The 26,753-nt window shown below is 40.1% G+C and overlaps 3 protein-coding genes across 4 annotated transcripts in view; 2 read left to right on the forward strand and 1 right to left on the reverse strand.

Annotated features, from left to right (window-relative positions):
* CCPG1 (cell cycle progression 1) overlaps positions 1 to 6,773 on the forward strand; it is a 21,216-nt gene extending 14,443 nt beyond the window's left edge. Inside the window, exons 7-9 of the mRNA XM_059858305.1 lie at positions 2,271 to 2,392; positions 3,448 to 4,859; positions 6,031 to 6,773. Coding sequence (XP_059714288.1) covers positions 2,271 to 2,392; positions 3,448 to 4,859; positions 6,031 to 6,208 — 1,712 coding nt within the window. The 3' untranslated portion in view covers positions 6,209 to 6,773. The remainder of the gene's footprint in view (positions 1 to 2,270; positions 2,393 to 3,447; positions 4,860 to 6,030) is intronic.
* PIGB (phosphatidylinositol glycan anchor biosynthesis class B) lies at positions 6,762 to 26,437 on the reverse strand. The gene is made up of 15 exons (XM_059858436.1): positions 26,310 to 26,437; positions 24,773 to 24,797; positions 16,697 to 17,272; positions 14,490 to 15,063; positions 14,273 to 14,403; positions 13,883 to 14,002; positions 13,158 to 13,262; positions 12,869 to 12,999; positions 12,133 to 12,273; positions 11,689 to 11,740; positions 11,065 to 11,276; positions 9,781 to 9,845; positions 8,755 to 8,965; positions 7,802 to 7,982; positions 6,762 to 7,249 (listed from the first exon to the last, which is right to left on the reverse strand). The coding sequence occupies exons 1-15, from the start codon at positions 26,435 to 26,437 to the stop codon at positions 7,118 to 7,120; spliced, it is 2,784 nt and encodes a 927-aa protein (XP_059714419.1). The 3' UTR covers positions 6,762 to 7,117.
* The window catches only part of RAB27A (RAB27A, member RAS oncogene family), a 30,907-nt gene continuing 20,925 nt past the window's right edge, over positions 16,772 to 26,753 (forward strand). For both annotated transcript variants that reach the window (XM_059858306.1, XM_059858307.1), the window contains exon 1: positions 16,772 to 16,927. The gene's annotated coding sequence lies outside the window, so the exon portion shown is untranslated. The remainder of the gene's footprint in view (positions 16,928 to 26,753) is intronic.

The following is a 26,753-nucleotide window of genomic DNA, read 5'->3' on the forward strand; positions in this document are numbered from 1 at the left end:
CACTTCACTGTGTTTAGTTTGGTGTTAATGATAAACACTATCTTTTTAAAGAACTTGGAGATATGTGGATAAAAAAATACCCTTTGAATGTGGGATAATGCATTTTTTAAGGAATTCACTTGTTCATTCATTTAATCTATACTTCTAAATAAAGATTGTCATCATTGATGACAGTGATGGCAGCATTTTTCAGCAGAAGGAAGACAACTCTGTGTGGCTTCAGTTTTTGCTTCTTCAGGTGAAAGTTCTTCATGGTTATGTGATAATTTATCTTTCTACCACTAGAAAGGAAGTGAAGTTCTGCTTCTATCTTCCTGTTTTTAGGTTTGGGGTTTTTTTTTCCAACACAAACTTTCCAGGAAAATCTATTTCCCCAAAGGATTACTTTGTAATTTTGTGTTTCAGCTTGGAATGAATGTTTCCCACAGCACTCTTCTAATGTTAGGCTAATTGTCATGTAAAAGGATTGGAAAGTGTAACTTTTTATAAAATTACTTTCCTTTTTTTGGGTCAATATCAGGATAGTGTTTTCCTTTGAGCTAGAGCTCTAGGACCCCCTTAAGACATTCAGAGGTGTAGAAAGCATCTAGATTAGATTATTTAGATTAAGTAACAGATTTTAATCACCAAGTGTATCCTAATCAGTATTAAGCTGAGTTAACTGGTTTTATGATGCTCTAGGAAGGAGAACTGAAAGAAGGCAAACATTTCTGGTAACAGGTGAAGCTTAAATCAGGTAGAAGGTCCTTTCCAGAAAAATGTCTCCTTGTGGACATTCAGATATTTAATTTTTTTCTTTAATTAGAAACTGCAAGGGGGACTATAGCTATAATGCTAGGGATTTGGATTGCTTACTTAAAGAATCTAAAGGATACTGTGACTTAGAATACCAGCTGGAAACACAAACCAATTACTGAGGAATGGCACCTCAATATGTTAATTTTTAGTGTTGCTAAATGTCATTTTTACTTACTGTACTTAAATTAGGATTTTTGATAAGGAGAGAAAGAGAGCTTTAAGTGTTTTTCTGTAATTCAGGTTCTACCCAACATAAACCCTTTATGCTAAATGATGATTTTTTTCAGATGCAGGCTTTAGATTGTTAGGATTGATGGACTTCCTCAAAAGTATCTATAAAAGAAAAATATTAAACCCAAATTTGCTGTCAGTGTACTTGAATTCATTTATGAAAGGTTCTGTGCTCTCAAGAAGTGTTTAGCAGGACTCTGAAGACTTAAAATCATTGCTGTAAAAGTGATTTGCTTAGCTGAATTGAGCTATTACAGTTCAGCTTGGTTTAATATAACAGTCTTCTTTTAAGGTCACACTTGACAATACATAAAGATAAGAGAGCACAAAATATTCATCAGTGTAGGTGTACTTAGAATATTTCTTCTGTTTAACAATACGTCTCCCTCTGCCTTCAAATACAGAAATAGAGCTCTGAGTATGGTGCAATGGTTTTGAAAGAAATACCTAAAAATCACTGTTGCCTTCTTCTCTAGAGTAAATTCAAGAGAATCTTAAAAGCAAATATATAAAAATACATCAATGTTAGGATTTAGAGAAGATGTGTTAGGTGAGGAAGTACCAGTCAAGAAGCTGTTCTTGACAAAAAGATTGTGGTGGTTAGTACAGCAAAGACACTTTTTCTGAAAACCAGGTTGTCTCAGCCTTTGTCTAACAATTGAAAAACAGGACACATGCTTACTCTGCAGCCTTTGCTTATGGATAAGGACAAGACAGGGCCTGCAATACTTGCTGCTTTGTGAGCAGTGTGTAGTAATTGTATTTCTGCATGAAAATTTAAACACTCTGCTAATACCCTCTTATTCCTGTAATTCAATTAACAGTCAAGGTCGTAGTTCTGAAGTGGATAATGCATGGACCAATAGTGTCCCTTTTATCCTGGTTTACTTGCATAAACTACAGAGTTACTAAAAATCTTACAGAGAAGTCACAAGTATTCTTTCCTGCATAACTTGTTGGTTTGGATCTAACTTATTTCTATCTAGTGTTCCAAGATTCCTTTATTTGTTATTAATGAAAAAACAGCGTAGAAGCAAATTTTTGGGTTTGAGAAATGGTTTATCATTGAAAGAAACAGTTTTGCTACAGCTGAACAGTTCCTGGTAAGGACAGGGCTGAAATGGCAAGGTAAGAATGCTGTTCAATTTGCAGAGAGAATTGAAGATGTGTTTAGGTTCCTCTGTTCCTCTAACTGCTTACTCTAAGTCAGTCTATCAAAATAAATGTTTTTATCTTTGTAGGTACAGTGCAGGTCCAGAAACGGCAGCAGCTGGTGACAAAGACACGTGAATTAAAAGATCTGAAAGATGACCTTTACCAGTGCCAACAAGAGCAAGGAGATCAAGTGCACCACAAAGTGGGGGTAGGTGTGAGCTTAGCTGGAAATCATTGCATAATTCTTTTGTTGTGTGTGTATTTTGCTCAAAGAGAAATGAATTTCTCACACAAATCCATTACATTTTTGTCTTTAGTAAGTTCTTTCAGAGAATCTTCCCCTGAATTCTTGATAAATGTTTATGTTGATTGAATTTGCTCTGGGAATATGTTTAAACATACAGAGGTTTATGTTTGTAGTCTGTAGTTTTATGTCTTCTAGTCTGTAGTCTAGGAGTTATCTGGACACAGAGACTGTTTCCCTGTGATACAGTGCCAGGTTGTTATTAATGAGGACAGCTGAAGTAGAAAATGCTTGTAAAAACATGTTGAACCTACAGGTTTTGTGATTTGCTTTCTAAATTATCAATAGTTCTTAATTTTTTGAATACTTAAGCCATACTTCTGGTTTTTTACTGTTGCATTATCCAGTGAAAATATTAGGGAGTGGGATTTTTTTTTTTAGGTTTTCTTTTATGTGTCTGTTAGCAGCATTTGTACATAATTCAGTATGTTCTAGAGCTTGCCAATGATGCTAGCAGACTGGGGAGCTCCTTGTGTGTTAGTATATAGTTACACAAACAGGTGTTTTCAGATTTGGTTCAAAATCAGTTTGTGAATTTCTGCCCCAACAGCTAAATGCCTTTGCTTCTGCTATTTTTTTTTTTTTTTTGGTAATCTGTAAATCCAGTTTACTGAACATAAATCAACAGCAAAGATGCACATTTTGATTTCCTTTTAAGATGTTAGAGTTCATGTACCCAACTGACTATTCATTAGCTAGTTAAACCAATACAAGTGAGGGGTGATGACCTCTGGCTTGCTGGGAGAGTTTCTCATGTGGTCTTTGTTGCCAAGAAAGTGTGTGATAAACAAACCCAACTGAGATAAACAAACCAGCTCTATTTTTGCATCTTGCTATGTGTGTTTCATTGCATCCAAAATGACAAGTAAGCTCTGTTTGGGCTACCTTGGTTTTTCATCTTTCTAGCTAAAATTGTAACAATTCTCATTGTAGTATTTCTGCTTGGTTTTTTTTTTTAGTCACTCAAGGGAGATCTTGCCTCATGTTTGACCTTTACTGATGTGGAGAAGAAATCCTTTGATTCTCAAAAAAAAAGTCTTGCTGCAGAAAATCAGCACCTAAGAGAATCTCTAGAGAAAGAAGAAAAAGCTTTGGCCTCACTTCAGGAAGAATTAAGGAAGCTAAGACAACAAATTAGAAACTTAGAAGATAAAGGTAGTAGCACTGAATCTATTGTAATAGAAAATCAGAAACTAAGGGAGCATTTGGAAGAGGAAAAGCAAAGGAACAGCAATTTTCTCAGGCAAAAGGAGACACTCTTTGCAGAGGCACAGATGCTAAGGCGAGAACTGGACAAAGAACGTCATGTTACAGAAGCTCTGAAAAAAGAACTAGAACAGTTAAGTTCTCGTCAAACACCTGACAGTGCTGCTGGTGATGATGATGAGACATTAAGAGAAAATCAAGAAATAGAAACTCTGCGAGGAAGACTGGCAGAACTAGAAAAAAAGCTGAATTTTGAGCAACAACGCTCTGACTTATGGGAGAAGCTGTATGTTGAAGCAAAAGACCAATCTGAAAAACAAGAAATTAATGAAAGTGGACAAAAGAAAGGTGCTAAAGGGCAAAGTAAGAGTAGAAAGAAATCAAAGGAGACATTTTTTGGCTCAGTTAAAGAAACTTTTGATGCTATGAAAAATTCCACAAAAGAGTTTGTAAGACACCATAAAGAAAAGATTAAGCAGGCTAAAGAAGCAGTGAAAGAAAACTTGAAAAAATTCTCTGATTCTGTAAAGTCTACATTCAGACACTTCAAAGATACCACAAAAAACATCTTTGATGAAAAAGAGAAGTCATCAAGCGATAGAAGATACGAGGCAAACAAGAAAGCTCGAACTTTTTACCGAGACCATAACTCCTACGAGAATCTGAAGCACATGCATTACAGGGGACCTCACATGCCCAAAGAATCCAGAAATGGAAGGAAACATCATTTTACAGCATTTGAAAAAGATTCAGATTCCCAGAAATGTCTCAATGATCATTTGTGTAATAGAAAACATCAGTTTGCCCTAAAGGGCTGCTCTGGTATTTTTGAATGTGCTCATCAAGAATTCCTTAGTCTCTTTAACAGAGTTTCAGATCCCATCAGGGTGGATGAATTTAATCGGCTAATGAGAAAGTATTTGCAGCAAGTTGTACATAACTTTCATCACTGGAGAGAACTAGAAAATTTCATCAATAAGTTTTTTCATAATGGATTGTTTATACATGACCAGATGCTGTTCACTGATTTTGTTAATGATGTCAAGGATTACCTGGAAGATATGAAGGAATACCAAAGTAATAATGAGAAGGTTTTTGAGGATTTGGACAAATACGTCTACAGATACTACTTCCATTATGATAATTCACCCCAGTATGGACCCAGGTTTGTTTCCATGTTTCCTGTACTTGATAACACAAAGTGTTCTTTGTAAAGACAACCAATGTCCTTGCTGTAATGGATGGTCTTTGAGCAGCTATGTGTATATATGTGTGTGTATACATATACACACAAACATATGCTAGAAGTTTCTGAAGGACTTAGTGGAAATATTAGATTGTGTTATATAAAGTGGATCTGTGGAATATTTATATAAATTTTGTGTGTGTGCATAGCACAATCTGATGTTTCTGCTGGGTTCTTTAGAAAACTGTAACTGCCAGTAGGATTTCTTTAGACCAAACAGCTCTGATTGCCCATCTGATGGAATGAGGAACTGTCTTGGAGCATTAACTGGGGCTTCTTTTTTGTCCTTTGCTGAATGAGGTTTCTGAGTGTATTTAAGGTGTGTCTAAGTCCTGTTCTGGCAGATACATTTCACTATTGTCCTGTAGATTAGTGTAATACTGGGTTAGTCTGTATGCCCAGAGCAGAGCTCATCACACAGCAGGCTTTAGTTCAGATCCTGACCCCAAGTTTTGTTCAGACTTGCTCACAATGGCCCTTGGTGTCAATTATTTCCTACATTCCTTTCCTGGATCTAAAGGTGTTCTCAGGGCTTTACAAATTTACACTGGTATTGTTTATCATTTCATATACTTTACTGCAGCTGGAAGTCTGAACTATTAACTACTTTGGGGTTACTAAGTATTATGTAATGTAGCATTTTCTCCTATTGAAAGGTGAACCATGAGGGTGATAGTCCTCTTATCAGCTACCCAGTTAATGTGGTTTTAGCAAACACATAAGTTTATGATTTTATTTATTGTCCCATCTTCCCAATTTATTATCAAATGAACTTTATTTTTAAATTAAATACCTAATTTGTGAGAATTTCAGTTTGCAGAAAAACAATTCCAAATTCTTTTACTGATACTGTTATACAGAAGCTTGTGATACCAGCTGCATTTTTATTTTTAGAAAGCATTTCTTTTAGATATACCATCTTATTGATGATTTAAACAAAGAAATGCCTCCCCCATTTTTCTTACAAGCTAAAGGACTACTTACTAATTTTGTTTTCAATGAACCTCAGAATGTTAAAAGCTATACTTGAAAATGTAATTGTGTTACAAAATGCTTTTAGTAGTAATAAGCTTTTGTTTACTCCTTGCAGTCGACCTAAAAGACCTTTTACACAAACTGAAAATTCCAGACATGAAAAACAAGCTCAGAAGTACCAACACCGTAATAAAAGAGAAGGTAAATGGCATAAACATGGTCGCACTAATGGAAGACACATGGCAAATCTTGAAATAGAATTGGGGCAACTACCCTTCGATCCAAAATATTGAGTAATTTATTGTAAAAATTAAGATTAAAATTCACATGCTCTCTGGAAACTAATTGTTTTTCAACAAAGCAGCAAAATGCAAGGTTTTTTTTTCTGAATAATTTGATTTTTACACATTTTTGTTAACAGGCAGAAGTCAGGCTTTCTGATTTGCATATTCTGTACCGTTGCTTTAACTGTTCTTTGGAAGTAAAGATAGTTTGGGTGCCAGCAATATTGTTGCAGAAACTAGGCATGCCATGACCTGTGTATGAAAAAATGCTTAATTGCATTCCATTAGTGTAGTTAAAGCTTGAGCCATGCATAATGTACCAACTACTAACTCCAATGTTTAATATACTAACTTCATCTCATCCTTCAAAAACTAGATCAACATTGTGGTAATGTATTTGTTAGTGTTTTGTAACCTTATATTTGCTTCCTGTCTTTGGGGGGGTTCAAGAGCCTGTTGAATTGTGAAGAATTTGCTGTGCTGCATTCTAATCAGCGTGCTGATTTAAACACTTGAAATGTCTTGCATATCTGCATATTGTAGAAGAAAAATAAAAGAGACATTGTGGGTAAAAGTCTTTTATTATAAAAGAAACTCAGCATAGCTGTACAGTTCTATAAAAACGGTCCAGTCTTGTCTGTACTTTATTGCTTAAGTATTCATATGGTAATTTTGGTCTTCCCAATGATTTCTAGTGTTGTAAGGTAGGTCAGCAGCCCCACCCTGCCCCACTGCTACTGAAGCTGCCTTCAGGAGGAGGTTTATGGGTTTGCAGGCAGCCACTGGCTGCCTCATGGGACTTCCCATTGGCTTCCCCAGTTTCAGACTCAGTGCTTTCTCCTTTCTGCAGAATGAGGTGTAAGCATTGCTACTGCTGTGCAAAACTGATCTCCTTAGGTCCGAGCTCTAGCCTGATCTTCAGGGATAATTCATTTCAGTTTTTCTCCTGTAGATGGCGATGTGGCTTCCAACTCGTCCCTGAGGTACATGAGTATGAAAGACAGTGGCTGTTTTCTCATAGCCCCTTAAAGCTAGAAATGGTGATATTTCCTGCAAATGAACATAGATTAATTTCCACAGTAACAAAACACAGCTGGGAGCATAGAATAGTGTTGCAAAGTCTCTTGACAACCATCAGTTCAACTGTCCCTGGGAAGCTTTATCCTTTATTTTAGGAAAGCCTGCTAGAAAAAGAAGCACTGATCCTGTCTGGAGCAGATATTCACCAGCCACCATTGTTTGAGTTCATGGACTTCATTAAAGATTTGAGGGGTTAAAAGGTACTGTGACTGCAGGTGTTTTTAGTTTTCATTGTTGCTTACTTATAAGTGCAGTTTCTGGGAACAGATGGCACATTTGTTTTAACATTACTTTGTGGCCTGTAGAATTTGCACAGAGGAGAGGGCATACATGAACACTAAATATATAGCAGTGGAGTGATATCAATAATCTTATTATGGGCTAGAGGGGGTCAATTTTAATATAAGCTATGTTTTAAAAAGTTGTGAACAACAAATTCAAAAATTTTAACTATAACTCTTCCCTAATTTATTTTGTAACTTATGCTTAGAAGTAGTTTGTTTCATCTTGCAGTTACCTTACCTGTTCTAGCACATTGAAGAGGATCAAGTGACTGGGTAATAATGTGTCATTGTAAAACTCCTTATTCAGCCAGCCAAGTGGGTTAGAGTAAAACACATCTGCTTCATCAACGTAGCTCGCATTGCCAGTTAGGTCTGGGGGACACTGAAGGAATCTCATTTTTAGAGGACAGTGAACATGACTAGGGAGAAAAACAAAAACACATTTCATAATCAACTGACCAGAATCAGAGATTTGAAATGACTCATCATTTCAAAAGACACCTCAGTCAAAACAAAAATCAATCACATTTTTTTCCTCAGAATAGTATTTTCTTCCCTTCAATACTTCATATGAAAACAAAGTAGAGCAAGCAGACTCAGCTCCAAACTGCTGGGACTGTGTTGTTAGCAGTTAACAGAAAATACATTTATCTTAATAAAAATACCATTTGCACAACATCAGTTTCTTAAAAAGGTACTTTTCCATATCAGCTTCACTATTTATATCTGCTTTAGCATTTTGTTTATTTGCCAGGATCTACTGAAAACCTTTTGCAGTGACTAAGTCACTGTTGTAATGACATTTCTTTACTGCCCAGCAGAAGAAGTAAAATTAATACATTTTGATTGTAACAATTAGTGTTTAATTTTGCTAAAAATGTTATCATAATGAAGAAGTGTGACATGCTTAGTGAAGTCATTAGACTTACTGCTAAGTAAGTCATTTACTTACTGCATATCCTCATACAAAGCTATTTCACAAAAACGAGTAAAGCTTAGATGCTGAATTTTATTCTGTGGTATAAGCATTTGGCTTATGTTCCCTATTCACTCTGTATTAACTGCATGAAAAATCAAAACTCTTCCTGTATACACTTATATATCTCAATTTATTAAGCCTTGGAAAAAAGAAATCTTGATTTCTGATTAAGAGTTTGGATTTTAATGTAGTGTACTGTACACTTTTAATACCTGTAAAATGGGGTAGAGTGGCATGGCATCAGGATGAAAACAAAAGCTTGTGACTGCTGAGAGTGATGGCAGAGCTGCTGGATGTGACTCATAACATCCAGAGTACCTCGCTGGTGAACCAAGCCTGTGTACAGGGCTGGGACTAAATTGGATAACAGCAGGAAACTTGCTGCAGTTTTCTTCCATGCTTTCAGGTATCTCAAAGAATATCCTACAGAAACATTTGAGTAAGTTTGGGAGATAAACAATTCATACATTTTTGAAAGTACCCTAATACAGTGGGAAAACATTACTCAGTCACTAACAATACTTTGCTTTGAGATACTTTACTACAGTGTTCTTTGAGTCTTTACTCTTTGAATGGAAATTCAAATGCTTTGAATTTCAAATGCTTTGCTCTATTAATTCTTGTATTTAACAGAGTAAATCTTAAGCCCACACATGTCTCCTGAAATACAGAAATACAATTTCAAAACCAGTGCTTTGTTTCTTTAAATTTAATTTCTTGTAGTGAAAAACAGTCCATTCAATAGTTTGGATGAATGATATATGGCAACTTACTGATGTGTTCTGATTCATGCAAGTCCATGTAGAGCCAGAATAAATGGTAACTATATCTGCATGGCTGTGGTATTCTTTTTCTCCAAACTGCTGAAAACCTACAGCATTCCTTTACTGTTATTAAATTTTGAGCTTCTGGCCTTGAAAAAGCATACTTCATTTTTTTCCCCATCTCCAGTCACTGCCCCTTTTCCCCACTTTGCTTGAAGGAGCTAATAATGGGAAAAGGCACACAATTGTCATGTTTTTGCAGGAATACTTTTATCTGTGCTAAGGATTCTTTATCTGTGCTACAGTCACTTGCTCTCCCTCATCTTTTTTCTTTTTCTTTTTAACTAGCTGTAAGAATAGGCTAGGCTAATTCTAAGACTCCTTTATCAAATGCCTACATTGACCATTAACAGTCTCTCTTGGGGTAAAAATATATCCAGGTAAGGTTGTAAGACATTTGAAACCAATGCTTACCACAAAAAATCATGCAGAATGGCAGTACTGGATAGATGAACCTGAATTCCTTATGGCTCAGTGTGCTATAACAAAACATACAGTAGTACAGCAAGAAAGTTAAATGCTTCAGTTCTGTTGACAAAATGTGTTTTAGAGCACAGAGGACTGGAAGAGCACGTGCATATATTAAGAAACTTTTGGTATTAAAGCATTTAAGAGTAAAAATCCAAATTGTCACTTTGGAAGAACGTAAGTACATTCAAATTAAGATTATTTGGTCAGTTTAAACCAAGCACTGTTAAAAATTCCTACTATGGCTACTACAATTAAGTGGTCTGATTCTTTGACAACTAGATGTAATTTAGCCAGTATTTCACCAATCTGTTTTCTGTAATAAGACACAATAGTGTGGATGAAAAGCTAAGATTCAAGTGCCCATTTGTGTCCAGCAAATTAACAGTCACCCCTGCTAATACAAAAATACACAATTTCCCATGACAACTTTTTGGGCTTTTTTGGGGATTACTGCAACTCTCATGTCTTGGGAATCAAAGGGGTTCTTACAAAAGCAATGGAGGTAAAAAAGTCCTAAAGCCAATAAAGCTACTTCCAGTTCTGAATTTGAAAGAAGAAATTGCATTTCTGGTCTTGCTACTGTTTTGCTGTAGTCTATTACTATGATAGTATAAAAGTATTTATTGCTTAATATTTATTTACTATATTTTTTCATGTCTGAAAGTGTCTCTCCTTTTTAATCTACAGTTAATTCTGATGCTTTAGAAAAAAACTTACCTTTTCTTATACTTCTGAGCTTACAGTGAGAAATACAGCCTTATGGTAGTTAAGAGCTGTTGGAGTAAGTTTTAGAGGTCTAAGAATCTCTCATCTTACTGGGGATGTATTAAAGAACCAGATAAAATGGTGTTTTCATTAACAGGCAATCTAGTGAACTCAGTTTTCTAACTAGTTCTATTTTTGTTTAAACACCTGCTGGGTGATTCAGTGTTGGCTTTGGGATTTTTAAAATTTCATTTCATGATGAATTATTTTATTCTTTAAAGGTCTAATCAATTCTAAAGATACAACATATGCTTCTTATGTTGGTGACAACATAAGAAGCAGTCTTACACAAAATTCTAGAAGCAGCTTTATAACTGATTGCATTTCTTGGAGTGTTTGAACCGTTTCTGTAAGTTTTCTATTGCTTAACCTGAATACTACGCAGCTTTGTTCTGGAGAGGACAGGAGCTTTGCAAAGAACACAAGCAGTGAGAAGCAGCAGTTCCCCTCAGGAGAGGTTACCTGTACACCAGCAGTGTCCAGATCAGTGCCAGCAGAAGGATGCGGAACCTCCTTGGTGCCAGCACACAGCCGTGAATAAAGAACGGCAGATGGGGACCCAGGACAACTGGCAGTCCCTGAGTGAAGTACCAGTGCCAAGGGTGAGAGCCATAAAATGTTCCCAAATTCTGCAGCACGTTGAATTTCAAGAAGTTCAGCTGAACCAGTACCCACTGGGAGACAGGGAGGAGTTAAACACAAATCCAAAGTCAAACCCAACAGCTGCATTAAATTACACAGTCATCACTGGCCCTGTAGAATACATTTTCACTCCTATTTCAGGATGCTTTTTTTTTTTTTAATAAGACTCAGCATGGACTTCCTATATTTAGCAATTAATCACAGAAGTGTGTAAGTTTGTTGGTAACTATTGAGGACTGAGCATACTGATATTATGTAGCAGTCCATCATTTGAAATATCTGAGAAGTCAGTGTTCAAGGGTTTGTGACTTAGGATATACTTAGACATCATAGGCCAGACACTGTCACAGAAACAAGAAAAGTTAGAGAAATCTGAAATATCCATCAAGGCTAAAATACTAAACCCCAACCTTCTTCTTAAAAGTCAAGTTTAAAACAGCTTACCTCACCAAAAAACACACGGTCAATTATTAAAGAGGTTCCTACTGTGACCAATCTGCAAAAATGGAAAGTTTGTTGCACTGATATTGCCTGAATTGCTTTTGTATTTTCTCCAGCTGTCAAAACTCTGATTCTTAGTATTTTTGAGATTATCCATAGTCATGGCCATTTTACAGTGGCTCACCTGGTATCCTTGGCACAATCCCAGATTAAGCTGGAATGCTGCTCATGTCTCACCGTCATGAAATCTTTCCTGGTGCTTTTTGCAGCATATACAACAGTTTAAAGGAAATGTTCCCCTTTCTTAAACTTTTCCAAAAGGACTCTATTTGTTCTCTTTTTTATTTACATGATATCAGGTTTTTTGGCTTAACTGCCTTTGCAGTGGTAAAACCAGTCTTAGGATGTAGCTGTGACAGTCCCAGTTTAAACTGAGAAAGGACTTACCCAACTGGAATGCAGTTGTGTAGGATAAGGTCTGCTTTCCTCTGTTCTTGCAGAAAGTGGCTGAAGACCAAAGGCATCCATGGGATAACAGCAGTGGGACGAATAACAATTGCAAGTGCAACCAAAGCTAAATACTTAGAACTAAAAGGAAGAAACATAAAAAACCCAGCAGCTTATCAAAAGGTCTGGGCAGTTCTTTCGCAGACAGTGACATTTCAACAACTGCCATGTCTCTGGCCAAAAGTTTTTCATACTGCAGGTAACTTTGACTCTCTGAGTGCAGATACTCTCTCTTGTTTAGAAGGCTGCAACTCTAGAATTGCTTTGCTACAATGAAGTTGCTAACTAGAGGTTCTTACTTTAAAATAGCGAGTGATAAAGAAAATTGTGACCATCAATTCACCTATATCTGACCCCAAAAAACTTTTGTTCTTTTCCTAAGTTACTGTATATTCCAGTGTTTTAAAGTTTACAATCAAAGCTTCCCATAAAGTCACACTTTGCAAAAGGAAAGAGGGGAATACCTAATTTTACATCCAGCTATAACATCATCTTAAGAAAATACTTAGAGGAAATACTAGAGTGTTCCTTCCATGAGACAGAACTCTTGCTACATGGATGAGGGGGCTTTGGTTGCTTTAGATGTTAAGAAAAAAGTTAGCATTTTAAACAATATCAGTAGATTGGTGTCATCCCAACCAAAAATTATCAGTACTGTTAGGAGAAAGTTTCTCACCTGTTCCCCATCTTGGAGCCTTTTATGGGATAGTAGGAAAGAGCAAAAATGGTAAGAATAGTCTCCATGGTGTTGGTTAGAGTTCTGGTACAGGAATACCATGTAAACCAGGAACAGAGTTGGCAGAAGAACTGAAAATAATTTTGAACACATTAAAACAAGTTCACCTAAATTAAGGTGGTAATTCTTCAAGGTGATGTATCATTTTGCACTTATTTACACTCACTTATTTTACAACGCAAAACCAGTATTTATTAACATGCATAATTATTTAAAGGCTGTGACTCACCACAAACTTTGCTGTTTCTGAATTTTCAAGGTGTTGCACTAATGAGTAGAGCTTCACATCAGCAAAAGCAGCCAGCACTGCCTGTGCAAGCCTAGGGACCCAGATCTGTGTAAGCAGAGAGAAAACTGTACTTGCAACAAACCAAGTTAAATTCCAAGTTTTAAGAGAGGACTGAATTAGTGAATAACTGTTCAAGTATGAAAATAGTGAATTGGTGAGTATTCTCTATAGCTTTTTAATTATTTCAAAAATGAAGTAGTAAGGGCCTTGGGTAAGGACAGAATTTCTGCCAAAACAGAGAATGTCTGAAGTTCAACTGAAAGTGTTCAGAGACAGAAAGTAGAATTATCTGCTTTACATCTCCAATAGAAATCAAAAGGGGCTGTTTTTAGTTCTTGTGGGTTGAGTACAAATACACATTGCTAAACACTTTGGAAAACACAACTACTGTGCAATTATGATGTAGTGGCAAACGCAACCAATATGAAAATGCAAGAGATTGACAGAGACCTCTGCACTTGCAGGCATCAGTGTTGTGACTGGAACTCTATTAATGAGTTCTGCCCCCATGGGAAGTCAGTGGGATCTCTGTGCTCACACATCTCTAATTGCCAGACTCAAGGCTTTGCATTTTACTTGGACAATGATAAAAATATGCTGTGTTTAAATACAATACTTTAAAATTGAATTTTAGTAGCAGATGCACATTTTTTGATTATACTCACCAGCAGCCAAACATTATCCTTAGCCAGCAGCTGTAATGCTTTGTACATGCTTGCAAAGATCAATGGGTACGAGTAGCCCCTTAAGTTACTTGTCCATTCCCAAGTCAGGTAACCATAATTATGAATATTAAGGACAGATAATGACCAACTGCAAGGAAAAGCTTCACCCGAGCCATCCGGGTCGAGACCTTGTGTCCCTCGGGCCAGAGCGGTGGGGTGTATGTTGCTGGTCAAACCAACACTTTATTGCCAGGGAAAGCCGTGCCCGAGGTGGGAGAGCCGTGCCCGAGCGCTCACCCGCCCAGGGCACCGCGGGGCCGCGTCCCCCCCGCCCCGCGGGGAGCGGTGAGAGGGCGGGGAGGGGGGGGACGCGGCAGGCGAAGGATATTCGAAGACCATGCGATGGGCCACCTCCAGCGACTGCCAGTACTCGTCCGGTACGAAGCTGGTCTGGACGAGGAAGCAATTGAGCGTCCGCAGCGCCAGGGTGAGCGCCAGCAGCGACGCGGGCGCGGCCGCACCTGCGGGGGCGAGGCTGGTCCGTCACGGGCCCCTCGGGGGCCGCCCCCCAGCCCTGCCCCTCCCCGCCCGGCCCGGCTCCGCTTACCGGCGCCTCGCTGCGCGGCTGCCCCCCCGGCCGAGCTGTACAGCACCGACCGCCGCTTGCGGAGCCGCACCGCCTCCGGCATCCGCGCCCGCAGCTCCCCGGCCGCCTCCCCCGCCGGGGCATGCGCGACCGCGGGAGGCGGGACAGCGCCGGTACTTCCGTCCGGTGCCTGCAGCCAGCGGGAAGCCGGGGCTCTGCCGTGTCCCGTGCTCAGGTGAGGGCGCCGGGGCCGCGGGCCGAAGCCGAGCCGGGGCCGCGCCGCAGTGAGCTCCCTTCCGCCCCACGCGTGTCCGTGAGCGCGGCAGCACCGCCTGCCGGCATGAGGGGGCGGCTGCCGCTGCAGCACGTGGCCGTGGCCGTGGCGCTCGGCGTCGCCAGCGGGCTCTACATCTACGGGCCGCTCTTCCAGCCGCCCGCGGCCCCACACGGCCCCGCCGCGCCGCCGCCGGATGCCGCGCCCGACAAGAGGTCCTGAGGGAGGCGTGCGGCGCCGTTCCCGGGCCCGCCTCGCAGCCCGGCCCTCGCACGCCCCGTCCGTCGGGGGCAATGGAGCCGGTCGGAGCCGGCGCGACCGTCACCTGCCGGGGCCGTCCCGCCCGAGCCGCCTCTGCAGCCCGGCCCCGCGCTGGAGCCGCCCGCCTGCTGCAGCTGCGTGCCTGCGTATTTGGTACCAGACTCCGGGACGTGAATGTTGAATCATGGATGACATGCTGAGTGTCTGAAGGGCTGTTTCACCTCTAAATTTAAATAACATCAGGAAACTCGAAAAAGAAAGCTGCTGCTATGTGGTTATGCTTCATGGGTTTTGTTGGATTGCCTCTGATCTGATCCTCCAAAGTGATAAATACCATTTTTCTCTGCTTCTCATGGTGTCAGTTCTTAATATGTCAGCTCAGCTGGGAAACCAGTTGTGCAAATGGCTGAGAAGGGAACTGCGCCCAACTTTGGTATTGTTAGCTTATAAACAGACCTGACCATATGTCCATAAACACACGTACCACATGTACTCATACACAGATTTCATTCCTGACAGAGTAAGGCTACAGTAGATATTGAATACATAAATCTGCCTGGAAAATGGGTTATACTTGAGAAGAGCCTCAGTGTGTAGCTCAGGAAGGAAGCATCTTGGAGTAGGTGTGGATTAGTCTGACAGAACAGAATCTGGGTCTTGGGGAAACCAAATCAGTAGATACTTCAAGACTTCAGTAAATCTAGAAAGAAACCAAACCCAGGAGATCTTGGGACAAATTTATGCCAGGTTTTGGTTTTAACACATTCTTGTTTGGACAGAATGAGGGGAGAACCAATTGTTCGTGTGTGTATATTTTAAACCAGGAACAATGTTGTAGGTGGAGGTAGTGGTGTAGAAGCTGAGATGGGAGGATAACAGTAGAAGGTGGGCTGGGAGGTGCAGTTGAGTGCAGTAAATGCAGTTTGGACATGGCAGTGGCTTTAAACTGAAAGAGGGCAGGTTTAGATTAGATGCTGGGAAGAAATTTTTTACAGTGGGAGTGGTGAGTCACTGGCACAGGCTGCCCAGAGAAGCCGTGGCTGCCCCATCCCTGGATGTGTCCAAGGCCAGGCTGGATGAGGCTTTGAGCAGCCTGGTCTAGTGGAAGGCTGTCCCTGCCAATGGCTGGGGGTTGGAACTAGATGGTCTTTAAGGCCCCTTCCAACCCAAACCATTCCCTGATTCCATAAGGAAATGCTACATATTGCCACAAAACTTCAGTGCAATCACTGAATTACTGCACTGACTCTGGCAGCTTCCTTTACAGTACCTCTAAGTATTGAAAAGGTTATTTTGAAGAGGTGTAGCTCAGGTTAGAAGGCACTTTCTTTGTAAATATAATGACTGGAATTGTCCATAAAGATGGCAGTTGAATTTGAAAAGCCTCAAGAAACAGGGTGTCTGAACGGATGCAGGTGGAAAGGGTTATTGATGCAACTGCTGCTGAATTCTTGAGACTGCTGGATTTAAAGCGTTTACTGGGAAGCTGCTGAGAGAAAGTGAAGAGCACTCTTCCCTTGCGGGGGAAGGCAGGCAGCCAGCAGGCGGCAGGAAGAGCTCATTAAACCACAGTGGTGTGCATTAACTAGGCACCGCGGATTTTCGCTGCAAAACCTGTTTTGCCTCTCATGAATTCTTAGTAACCGCGCGAGATCTTTCAGAGAGGTGAGGAGGGAAGGGCTGAGGAGCCAACCCGGCTAACGCCGCCGAGCACCGCGCGGTGCTGCCCTCGGGCCGCGCTCAGCCCGCCCAGGTGGCCGCGGCGGGGCCGGGACACGCCGGGGCGGTGCCGCCCGGCCCGCCCCCACCTCGGGCTGTACGGGAAGTGATGTTGCCTTGACGGAAAAGACACGGTCGGAGCCCAAAAAAAGGCAGGTGCGGCGTGACGCGGCTGCGGGAGCTCCGGCGGCCGGGAGGCGAGCAGGTAGGGCGGCAGGGGAGGCGAACAGGGCAGCGAGCAGGGAGGCTCGGCTCGGTTGGCAGAGGGCTTGGTCAGAGCCCCAGAACGGTGTTTCGGGCGGGGAACTCTGCGTGCCGGCGCCCCGCGTCTCCGGAACAGCGACCCGGGCTTTGACAAAGGGGCCTCGCCCCGGAGATGAGAGCGAGACGTCCTTAGCCTCGGCCTTGGGCCGCCCCTCAGGTGCTTCCCCTCCCGGCTGCTGCCGGAACGCCGGCAAACAGCCCCGCTCGGGCCTTCCCGCGCTGCTGCTGCAGGAGCTGCCAGCTCTACACCTGCGGTTCTTCCACAGAGGAGAAGTAGACTGTATGTCTGGTTTAAATTTTTAAAAAGGCTTTAAAAATGGTCAGTTGTTGTGGGAGCACTATAATAATGTTACATCTGCCGAGCCGGGACTCAGGTCTTATATGTGACTATCAGCAGACCTGTTGCTCCTTTCTGAGCACTGCGTGTTTGTGTAAGGGAGGCTTCGTGCTGGGAGGGCCCTTCAGCCTGGTTTGTAATGCTTGGGCTGAATTTACACTTTGATGATCTTGGATCTAAAGAAAGCTAAGTCCATTAGAAACACCTATTGATTTTCCTAACTCTGTAAGTAACTAGAGTATATTAATATATAAGTGGTATTTTTGATGGTGCTAGTAAAGTATAAAGGACGTGCTTAGAACTGTTGAAACCACTCAATTTTTATGTCTTAGACGTGTATCAGGAATATTTTGAGCTTTCTGACTGACTCTTCTAACACTTCCCTCATAGATGGTGCTTAGGAGATTTTCATCAGGATAACGCATAGATGTTTCGAGTTAGTTCTGCAAGGTGGTGTGTTGCTGCACTTACAGGTTTTTCTTTGAAACTCTACAAAATCTTTATTGCCCTTTCTTGGAAACTTAATCTGACATAGCCTTCTTCTCTCAGCCCTTCTTTCTTGTTACAGACTTTTGCTAATTTTGTGAGTGTTCCAAGTATTTTCTAGCCAGGGAAAAGCATATACTGCAATATGCATTTCAAATGTTGATAGGTAAATGTAGGAATGGTATTTGTAATGCGAAATGAATGTCTCAAAAGCATGGTTAAAAAAGATGGAAAAAAGAACAGCATGTTCCTGTGTTTCTCGTTCAGGGTTCTGATTTTACATCTACTTAATCTTTTGCACAAAGGAGTTTGGGAGAGAGGGTGTGCTACAACTTACACTGGTTTATTTTCACAGTTAACAAAATTTCTCATGAGCAACCAGATGTCTAAAACCAGACTGTAAGTTTGTTTTATCACTATCATTAAACACATTATTTTATCACTTGATTACACATTTCCTTTTCCTTCAAAGAGAAGATAAGGTGAGATAAAAGAATTCTTAAGTAGCATTTGACATTTACAGAAACAAGTTATTACGTGCAGTAACCCCAGTATGCCTTTGAATTCTTGGTCGTGCTGTTCCTGCCAGGGATCTCCCATGCTGGTAAATGACCAGAGATAGGTCTGTCAGTTTCCAGCATAACCCTGCAATTGCAGATCGTCATCATTACTAAGATCAGTCTGTCACAGTCAACAGAGGTGCTTAGAACTTAATTTGATCTGAAGAAACAGGCAAAATTGGCACTAGAGGTGGAATATAAAGAATAAGAACTCCTTTTCCCCTGTTGATGTCTCAGCAAATAATTAAGTTGCATTTATAAATAATTAATCATCAAATATTTCCATCTGTATTAAAGTTGCATTATTGTACTCTGCACCTGTGGTTGGTCCTGCAGAGGGTTATTTAGCAGCTCATAGGTGAACTTTTCCTGGGCTGGGCATACAGTGCTCTGGAACTTGCTTTTTCTCCCCTTGCTTTGTAGACACCACTCAGTGCTGCAGATACAATCTTTGAGTTTACAGCACTGGCTTCAAACATGCCTAAAAATGTTGTTTAAATGCAGCATGGATAGATAAATTCTAACCTATAAGGCAGCTTTTTTAGCAGATACATTTTTTTTTCTATTTATACAAATATGTTCCAAACCAGTCTTTCTCTGGATATAGCATCTGGTTATGAGGTTTCTTTTTCTCTTCTTAGTCAGAACTGCCCCCCTGTTAGGAGGCAGGACTAACTTGAACCATGTTAAATCAGCTGAGATCACTTAATGATCCTTTAATCTCCAGTGGAGCTTTGTGAATAAGTCCTAGCCCTGACTTTCTTTTCTGGAACACCCTTACATTGTTGTATTTTCATACATAAACTAGCAGAATTTACTTTTGATTTCTAGTAATAAGTAGTCTCAGTGCCTGTGATTTATTTTCCAATCTAATAAGCCTTATGGCATGTAGATTGAAATATGACATATAACCAGCACACTTTTTTCCTGTGGTGTTGGTGTGGCTTCAAAGGGCTGGGGATGCTTTGGGGGGTGTGTGACAGTTTTGCATATCCTGGGTGGTGGAATTCTTTTCACATATGAGCACATTTCAGCACTCTGGAGCTGACCTAACAAGTTCTTCAGTATTTTAGTCTACAAGAGGAAAAAAAAACAGGCAAATGTCTTTGCTTCTATGGCTCTGAGGATAATATCAAAGTGTAAACCAGTGCAGTGATATTTTCCTGAGTTTCTCATAGCTGTTTTCTTTCTCTATGTCAGATACTTTTACTGATGAGAAATGGGTAAGAAGCCAAAATTCTGGCAAGTGTCAGAAAAAGACACTTGAGGAAAACAACGTGAAGACTGGTAGTAAGGTAGCAAAGGGGCAGGAAGCAACAGTGAAGATACAAACTCAGCAGGAGTACAACTTTTCTAGAAATCTGTGATTTGCAACAGACAAAAGAAGTTGGTTAATATGTAATCAGTGTTTTTAAATGAAAAGTCAAATTTGTGGACACTTGCAAAAATATTTTGAAAATAACTGTACAGTTCTGCAGTAATTCTTTGTGTACATGTGATATGTGAATGAAAGGACTGTAAAGAAATATTGCTGAAATATTTTATGTGCAAATGGAACCCTGGATGGGTATAAGGACACTGCTACACAGATCAAGTAGCTGAGTTCAAATTAAGTTTGGAGATTGTGACTGCAGTTTTTCAGCTGTGTACTGCTATTGGTTTAAAAGGCAATAACAGGATAAAGGAATAAATAGCAAATAGATAAAAACTGACTGACTCTTCAGTAATACTTTCAGGTAAGGAGAGCTCCATGGGTAGAAACAATGCCTTTTATTAGGGCAGTTTATTTAGTTGGAAAGGATAGGCTTTCAGGTATGTAAGCTCCTTTCAGGTTTGAGTTAGAAACAGCAGAATGTAAAGCAAAATTGAAAACAGTGGATGCACCATTTTCATAATGCTTTTATTAAGCTTATGTCATTAGAAGGTGATGAAGGTTCTCTGGAGAAGTGCTGTTGCCCAAAGTCAGCACAGTCTCACTCTTAAAGCCTGGCTCATTATTTTCATAACTGTGGGATATTTCATTTGGTTCCCTTATCACCCAGAGGCTGTAAGGAAAATGGTTGCTCTGTGAACTGAAAGGAGGAAAACAATTCATTCCAGTAACATCCTTGGGGAAAGGGAATATTTGAACTAGACTGAAGGCTGCTAGTGGTGATAAGGACCAATAAAGCATGTATGGTGTGTAGGGGGGAATAAATTTTTTTTATTAATAAAAATGCAAGTTTTCTGTTTTTCTCCTCTTTCCACCAGTCTTGCTACTATGGTATTTTATATTGGTAGTTGCTGAGGGAAATGACCTTTCTCCTGGAGATCCCTGCTGATAATTGTGTGACTGTTGTGGAGTGTGGTGCATTTGAAGAATTTCAGGGTATCGCTCAAGGCTCACAGTTGTGAGACTGCTTGTGCTGTGAAATGGTTTTATGCAAGGTTTGCATGAGATGATTTGCTGCTACAGTTCTTGCCAGTGGCTGGTGCTTTCCATGTCTGCTTGGAAACCCAGAAAACATTCAGAATGCAAATTATAGCAAAAAAACTGGATAATTGGGGTCTTTTTATGGTGGCTTCTTTTTTTTTTTTTTCAGTTTCAAAAGGTAATCATAATTCCTCATTCCCACCCCCACTTGTTTTGTTTTAACCAAACTTTATGCATGACTGAATGGGACCCAAAATACAGGTATCAGGGCAGTTCTAACCCTGCTGGTATTATCCATTTCCAACAGATTTTCTCATGCAGTGCTTTCAGATCCTGTGCACGTAACTGCACATGCTCCACTAACTTTCTCCTCTAACACTGATTCAGCTTGACAAGTCTTTTCTATCGGGGCATGAACTGTCTGACTAATACTTAATTTTTCCATATTTTTTCTTGGAATGGTGTCAGGATAGACATCTCTGTACAGAGATGGTGTTAACCAAGTTTGAAGATAGTACTGCCTGATTTGATTGTATTTCTTCTAAATTTCATAGCAAAAGTCTCGTAATTTTATATTGGATAAATATAAGTTGGAGTTATTAAATTAAGTTAGTTGCTAAAGTAGTAGTTTTTAAAATGTTCTTTATCTATGAAATGGAAGAGGTAAATATAAATCTTTATTTGGTAGTTTTCTAGAATTGTCAGTTTGGATATAGCCCACAGCCACAGGTCTGGAGATCCTCCTGTGTGTCAGGAGGAGCTGCAGACCAGGCTTTGAAAGGCCTGTGAAAAGAGCATGCTGCAAAAGTGGAATCATGCTTTTTAATAGGTTTTGAAACAGAAGACAATTCCTCCTCCCCCAAATCTGAACTACTGATATGGCAAAACTCCACTGGCTTTATTCCATTCACTTTTTAATAATAGATATGCTTAAATTTAATTTGGTTTTAAAATAGATAGTGTCTTTTAAATCCAAGTTGAAAGTAAATGTAAAATTGAATGACTGTCACAGTATGTGCTGCAGCAGGTACAACCTGGGCAGCTGGTGGGTTTCCCTTGCAGAACTGGAAACTCTTAGCTGCCAGCTTTCAGGGGAGGCACACATCCCACTCTTCCCTTTATCCAGTGTGCCATTTTTTCACAAAGTGTTCAGGAAGTTCAGATCTTTGTGGTTTCTTCCCCTCTGTAAAGGAGTGTTAAAGCTGATCAGCAGATTCAAATGTTGGGGGAGAAGGCAGAAATAACAGAAATTCAGTGTCTCTGCCCCTCTCTAATGAGCTTTGTTTCTTTAGGAAACCAGGCTAAGAGGCATGTCCTCATTTCAGCTTTGTTTTTTGCATTGCAAATTTGGAGCTTTGTTCCAAGAAGTCCTTATTGCATTCATAATCTCCAGTGTGGTGTGTTGAGCTTTAGGGAATTTTTCTTCAGCCTAGCATCCTGTGGGAGCATGAAGAATGGGAGCAGTAACGTTTTTAGTAATTGGGAGTCACACAGGGAGTGGAATGGGGCCAATGGAACTGAAAGACCTGCTTTGGTACTGTACTGCAGAATCACCACCTTTCCAAGCCCACCCATTCCTCCTGCACACCCTGAAGGAAGGCAGATCAACCAGTCAGGTTAGTTAATCTGGGGAGTCACTGAAGAAATGGAAATATGAAGGAGCTCTCATGTTAATGGTGTTCATGCTTTAAGAAATGGTAGAAAAAAATAGGCATCACAGGTGTTTAATTTGGTTTCATGTGCTTTATTGCATGGAAGATCAAACAATACACGGCAGAAGCAATACTTTGCTGTAGCTCAGAAGCAGCAGACTTCTCTGTCTGTCACATAGTTCACATAATTAACCTTTCCATTTTTCCTCCTGAGAGCAGAGTTAAAGTGCAAAAGGCACTGTTGACAGCTTGTGAGGAGAATGATGAACCACTTGTCCTATTAAGTAGATTCAAAAAAGATGTGAACAGGATATTGTTGTGCTGAAAAGAAAACCCAACTCTACTGAGATTGGTTTTCAAATAACATGCTGGATCAGGTAGTGCCAAGAATAAACACAGCAATTAAGCTGCAGTGTAGATAAAAATATGACAGAAACTTTCAAAGCTGTATTAATACAGGATTGTAAAACATTGAAAATCCTTTCTTAGGTAGCTGTAGTGCACATGTTCCTTTAAATGGGCAGCTTCCTGTAAAGATACTGTTTTTTAATTAAAAAAGTTCACTTAGTCATCAACTCTTTAAAGTAGATAAAGATCATTGATATAAAATGTGATTTGTAGCTCTTCAGGCTGAAGATAGAGACATCAGATTATTCGTGTGCTTTTACAGCTTCTCACTCAATGCAGGGTCACTGGTGTCTCATGCAGTGCTGCTCCAGGTGCTCTCTTCATGCAGTCAGGCCTGCACTTTGTAGGTCTTACAAAATGTCAACCAGCACAGGCTCACAGAAGAACTGTAGCACATCAAATCCATCCATCCATCTTTAGGTTAAATGTTCTTTTGAGTACAGATTATGTAATTTGAGTGGTGTGAATGTTGCCAAAATACCATTTCCTGCATACAAAATGATCACATTTGCTCATTTCACTCAAAACAAATAATTGTGTTTATTCATACACTTTTTATTGCTATTTTAAATAAACCTGGTTTGACCATTTCTTGGTGTTGTACCATCTTATACAAGGATATGTACAATAGTATTTTTTAATACTGTTTTCTTTCTGATATTTCAGAACTGTAATAAGAGAGAGAGAGAACCTGGTTAAAATATTAAAGGGTTCTTTCCTTCCCCTTTTGATTCAGATCTGGAATAGGCATCTCCACTTGGCTTTGCCTTGGGGCAGACTGCATAATACAAAGTGGTATGGAGGCAGAGGCTTGCAGTTTTGACAGAATTGACAGATCAATTAGAATTGTTTGTTTGGGATCATTTTACTAATCTTTTCTGAGGTCAAATATAACCATATATAAATCCTATTTGGGAAGCAGTCTTTTGATGTTTTTTCTGATGACAGAGTTTGGTCTAAAGTATTTTGAAGTGCTGATGTTGAGTACCCAGCTGCTGCAAAGGATTCCTGTCTTTAGGCAGTATGATGTTCTATGAAAGCAAAACTGATGCCTTTAATTTGTTGATTATTTTACTGTTAACTTTTTATTGTTGAAGCGACTCTGGTAATTCTTGGAAGGTAGTTATCTGGAGACTCTCTTGGAGGGGATTATTTATAAGAACCTCCTTTCTATGTAAAATGCTATAGATCTTAAATATGCCAATGCTTTATCACATAAAATGCCAAAAGAATGCTCTGTCACCATTACTAGAAATTGCCTAGATTGGCTTACAGTTGAAAGAACATAATGAAAGTTTTACTTTACTTTATAATATTACTAAATATTTAGCAGTTGTGCCTTTGGGTAGCAGGAAGGCCTGCCTGACCTACTTTTATTTTAATCACTGAAGGGATATTTCATTATTTGGTCCTGGCAAAGTTTAGAAGTTTAGCTATAACAGTTCTGGTGTGAAATCTGATTTTGTGAGTGTGGGTTGTCTTTTTTTTTTTTTTTTTTTTTCTCTTTTTTTTTTTTTCCCTGGAAGGATATTGGTGAGAGGAAAGCAAAAGAACCAAGACTTTTATATGGAATTTTTCTCCTCCTTTCAGGTCCTTTCAGTTCTGCCCTGAGGTACTGACATGCTACTGCAGAGCAGGGGCAGATGACACTGATGTTAGGCACAGCTCTTGGTTTGAAAACAGTTCTGTAGCATTATCTGAAATGCTACAGATAATGCTATCCAAGTCTTCTCCTAGTCCTCTCTCCAGTGGCAGATGTCTTTATTTCTGTAGGCAGGTAACAATCCAGCATTTTTTTTATAGAAGAAACATCTGCTACAGGACAGTTTGGACACCTGCAACTTTTCTCAAGGGTATGGAGTGTGTGAAGGCAAATATTCTGATACTTATGCTGAAGAATGCTCCACACTGTCCACTGTGTTTAACTCACCAAATTTTCTCCTAAATTCCTAGGCCTGTGAAGCATAGAAAAGTTTTACAAGTAAACCATAAATTCCATGTATTCTGATCATCTTGTTCATAAACCTTGTTAAAACATTGGCAATATTGAATAACTGAGTAGATAGGTATTCCTTTGTAGATCTGGAGCTTCAAAACTACATTTCACAGTTTCAGTAATTTTGATCACCTACATAAACTAAGTAATTGTCCAAGAACCTACAACCCCCTAGGACTGGCTTAGCAGTGGGAGGAAGGCTCATCTTGGGCTGCCTGCAGTGGTTCCTGTTCCAGCTGTTTCTGCTTGGTTTGTGTTTGCTTCCTGCTACCACAGCAGGGCTGCCTCAGCTGCCTGTGCAGCACTTGCTGAGAGGCTGCAAACGTGTTTGTTTAAAAACAGAGACTGTAAATAACCAAACACTGATGTCCTCCCAGTTTATAACTCTCCAGTTTGAAATCAACAGAACTTCACCCTCACCCTCTGAAATAAGGAAAGCTTTATTTAAGCTGTACCTTTCTGGCAAAGTCTTACTGTTTTGGATAAAACCCTTGCCTGGTAGGGAGGAAGGAAGAATTAGTTGGTGTTCCCCACATCAAGTTGGCAAGAGACAAGTTGAGCAACCTCATTTCATCCTGAAATAAAACACTGAAGTCTGGAGATTATTTATTAATTGTTTTCCCATTAAAGATGGCAAACATCTGATTGTATGGAAGACTGAACTCCATTTACATTGAGAGAGATTGAAGTTGAGGCTTCCAGACAGTTTGTGCTTAGTGTGTGTAGTTACCCCCCAGGGCTGTTTGCAACATGGCAGGAGAACTGCTGCTTTGTCTGTCAACACTTCTTATCCTGTTCTTCCTTCTGCACTCTGGAGCAGTTACCAGACATTCTAGTGTGCTTGTGGTCTGAATATTTCTTCACAGTTAAGCAAATGTGCTGGTATTGATCAGGGAAGCAAACAGTTAAAGATTAAAAATGTACATGTTGCTGAAAATTGAGCACAATTCTGTTTTTTAATTGCATGTGGGACCAAAAAAGGGCCTTTTCCTTTAAAACTGGTGAAATTTTTCAGAAGATTGGATTGAGCAAGAATGGACAGAGTTTTAAAAATTACAACCTGTAACTAAATGTCAAAGAAATGGATTTTAGTTAATGCTGGAAAAATGCTAAGGCAGGGCATGAAAAAGTGTTCCAGCTCTGTATAATACAACTTAGATGTTCACCAGGGCAAGGGAAAAAAATTGCCTTGATTCACATGAAAACAGTCAAGATAGTTGAGCACTGAAACAAGCGAGAGTTAAGAAGCTTGTGGAGTTGTCTTTGTTACTGGTAGATGAATCCGTATGTTAAATATTTGTAGCAGCCTGTCTGCAGCACTTCTTAAATTATAAGACTGGAGACTAGCCTGAGACACCACCTTAATTTCCTTTCTTTGCTGCTCTTGAAGCAGCTTGAGGAAAGAAACTGAGACAAGAAAGAATTGTGCAAGGACACTTGTCTGCAAAAGCTCACATCAGCTAAATCTTACATGATGAGTGCTAAAGTTGCTTTGTCCACAGCTTTCAGTGCTCTCCTGTGAGCATCTCCAATGTCGGGGTGTCTGAGGGGGGACGAGGCCTCGTGGGGCTGCAGGGGGCTGTGGAGGTCCTGTCTCATCCCTTGGGTGTGGTGCAGGGCTCTCCGTGCAGTGAGTGCCTCAGTGCAGACGCTGCTGTTGAAGCTGGGGCAGACCTGTGGATTCTGCCTCTTGGGGGCCTGTGTTAACAGGCCCTTGTGAACTGACTCATTGAAGAGTTGGTTTACATGTTAAAGCAGTAGCTTTATTTCCTTGAAGTTATTTAAATGTTTAAAATGTCTGCATGTGTCTCTTAGGACTGTGCAGGGACAGGAGCTTGTAGGTTAAGTGTCTGCGTTTGAGAGTTTCTGGCAACATTCTCACTCTGATCTCTTCTCGGAGCTTGTTGCCATCAGA

Source organism: Haemorhous mexicanus, chromosome 13 (assembly GCF_027477595.1).
Source record: "Haemorhous mexicanus isolate bHaeMex1 chromosome 13, bHaeMex1.pri, whole genome shotgun sequence".
Taxonomy (NCBI): Eukaryota; Metazoa; Chordata; class Aves; order Passeriformes; family Fringillidae; genus Haemorhous; species Haemorhous mexicanus.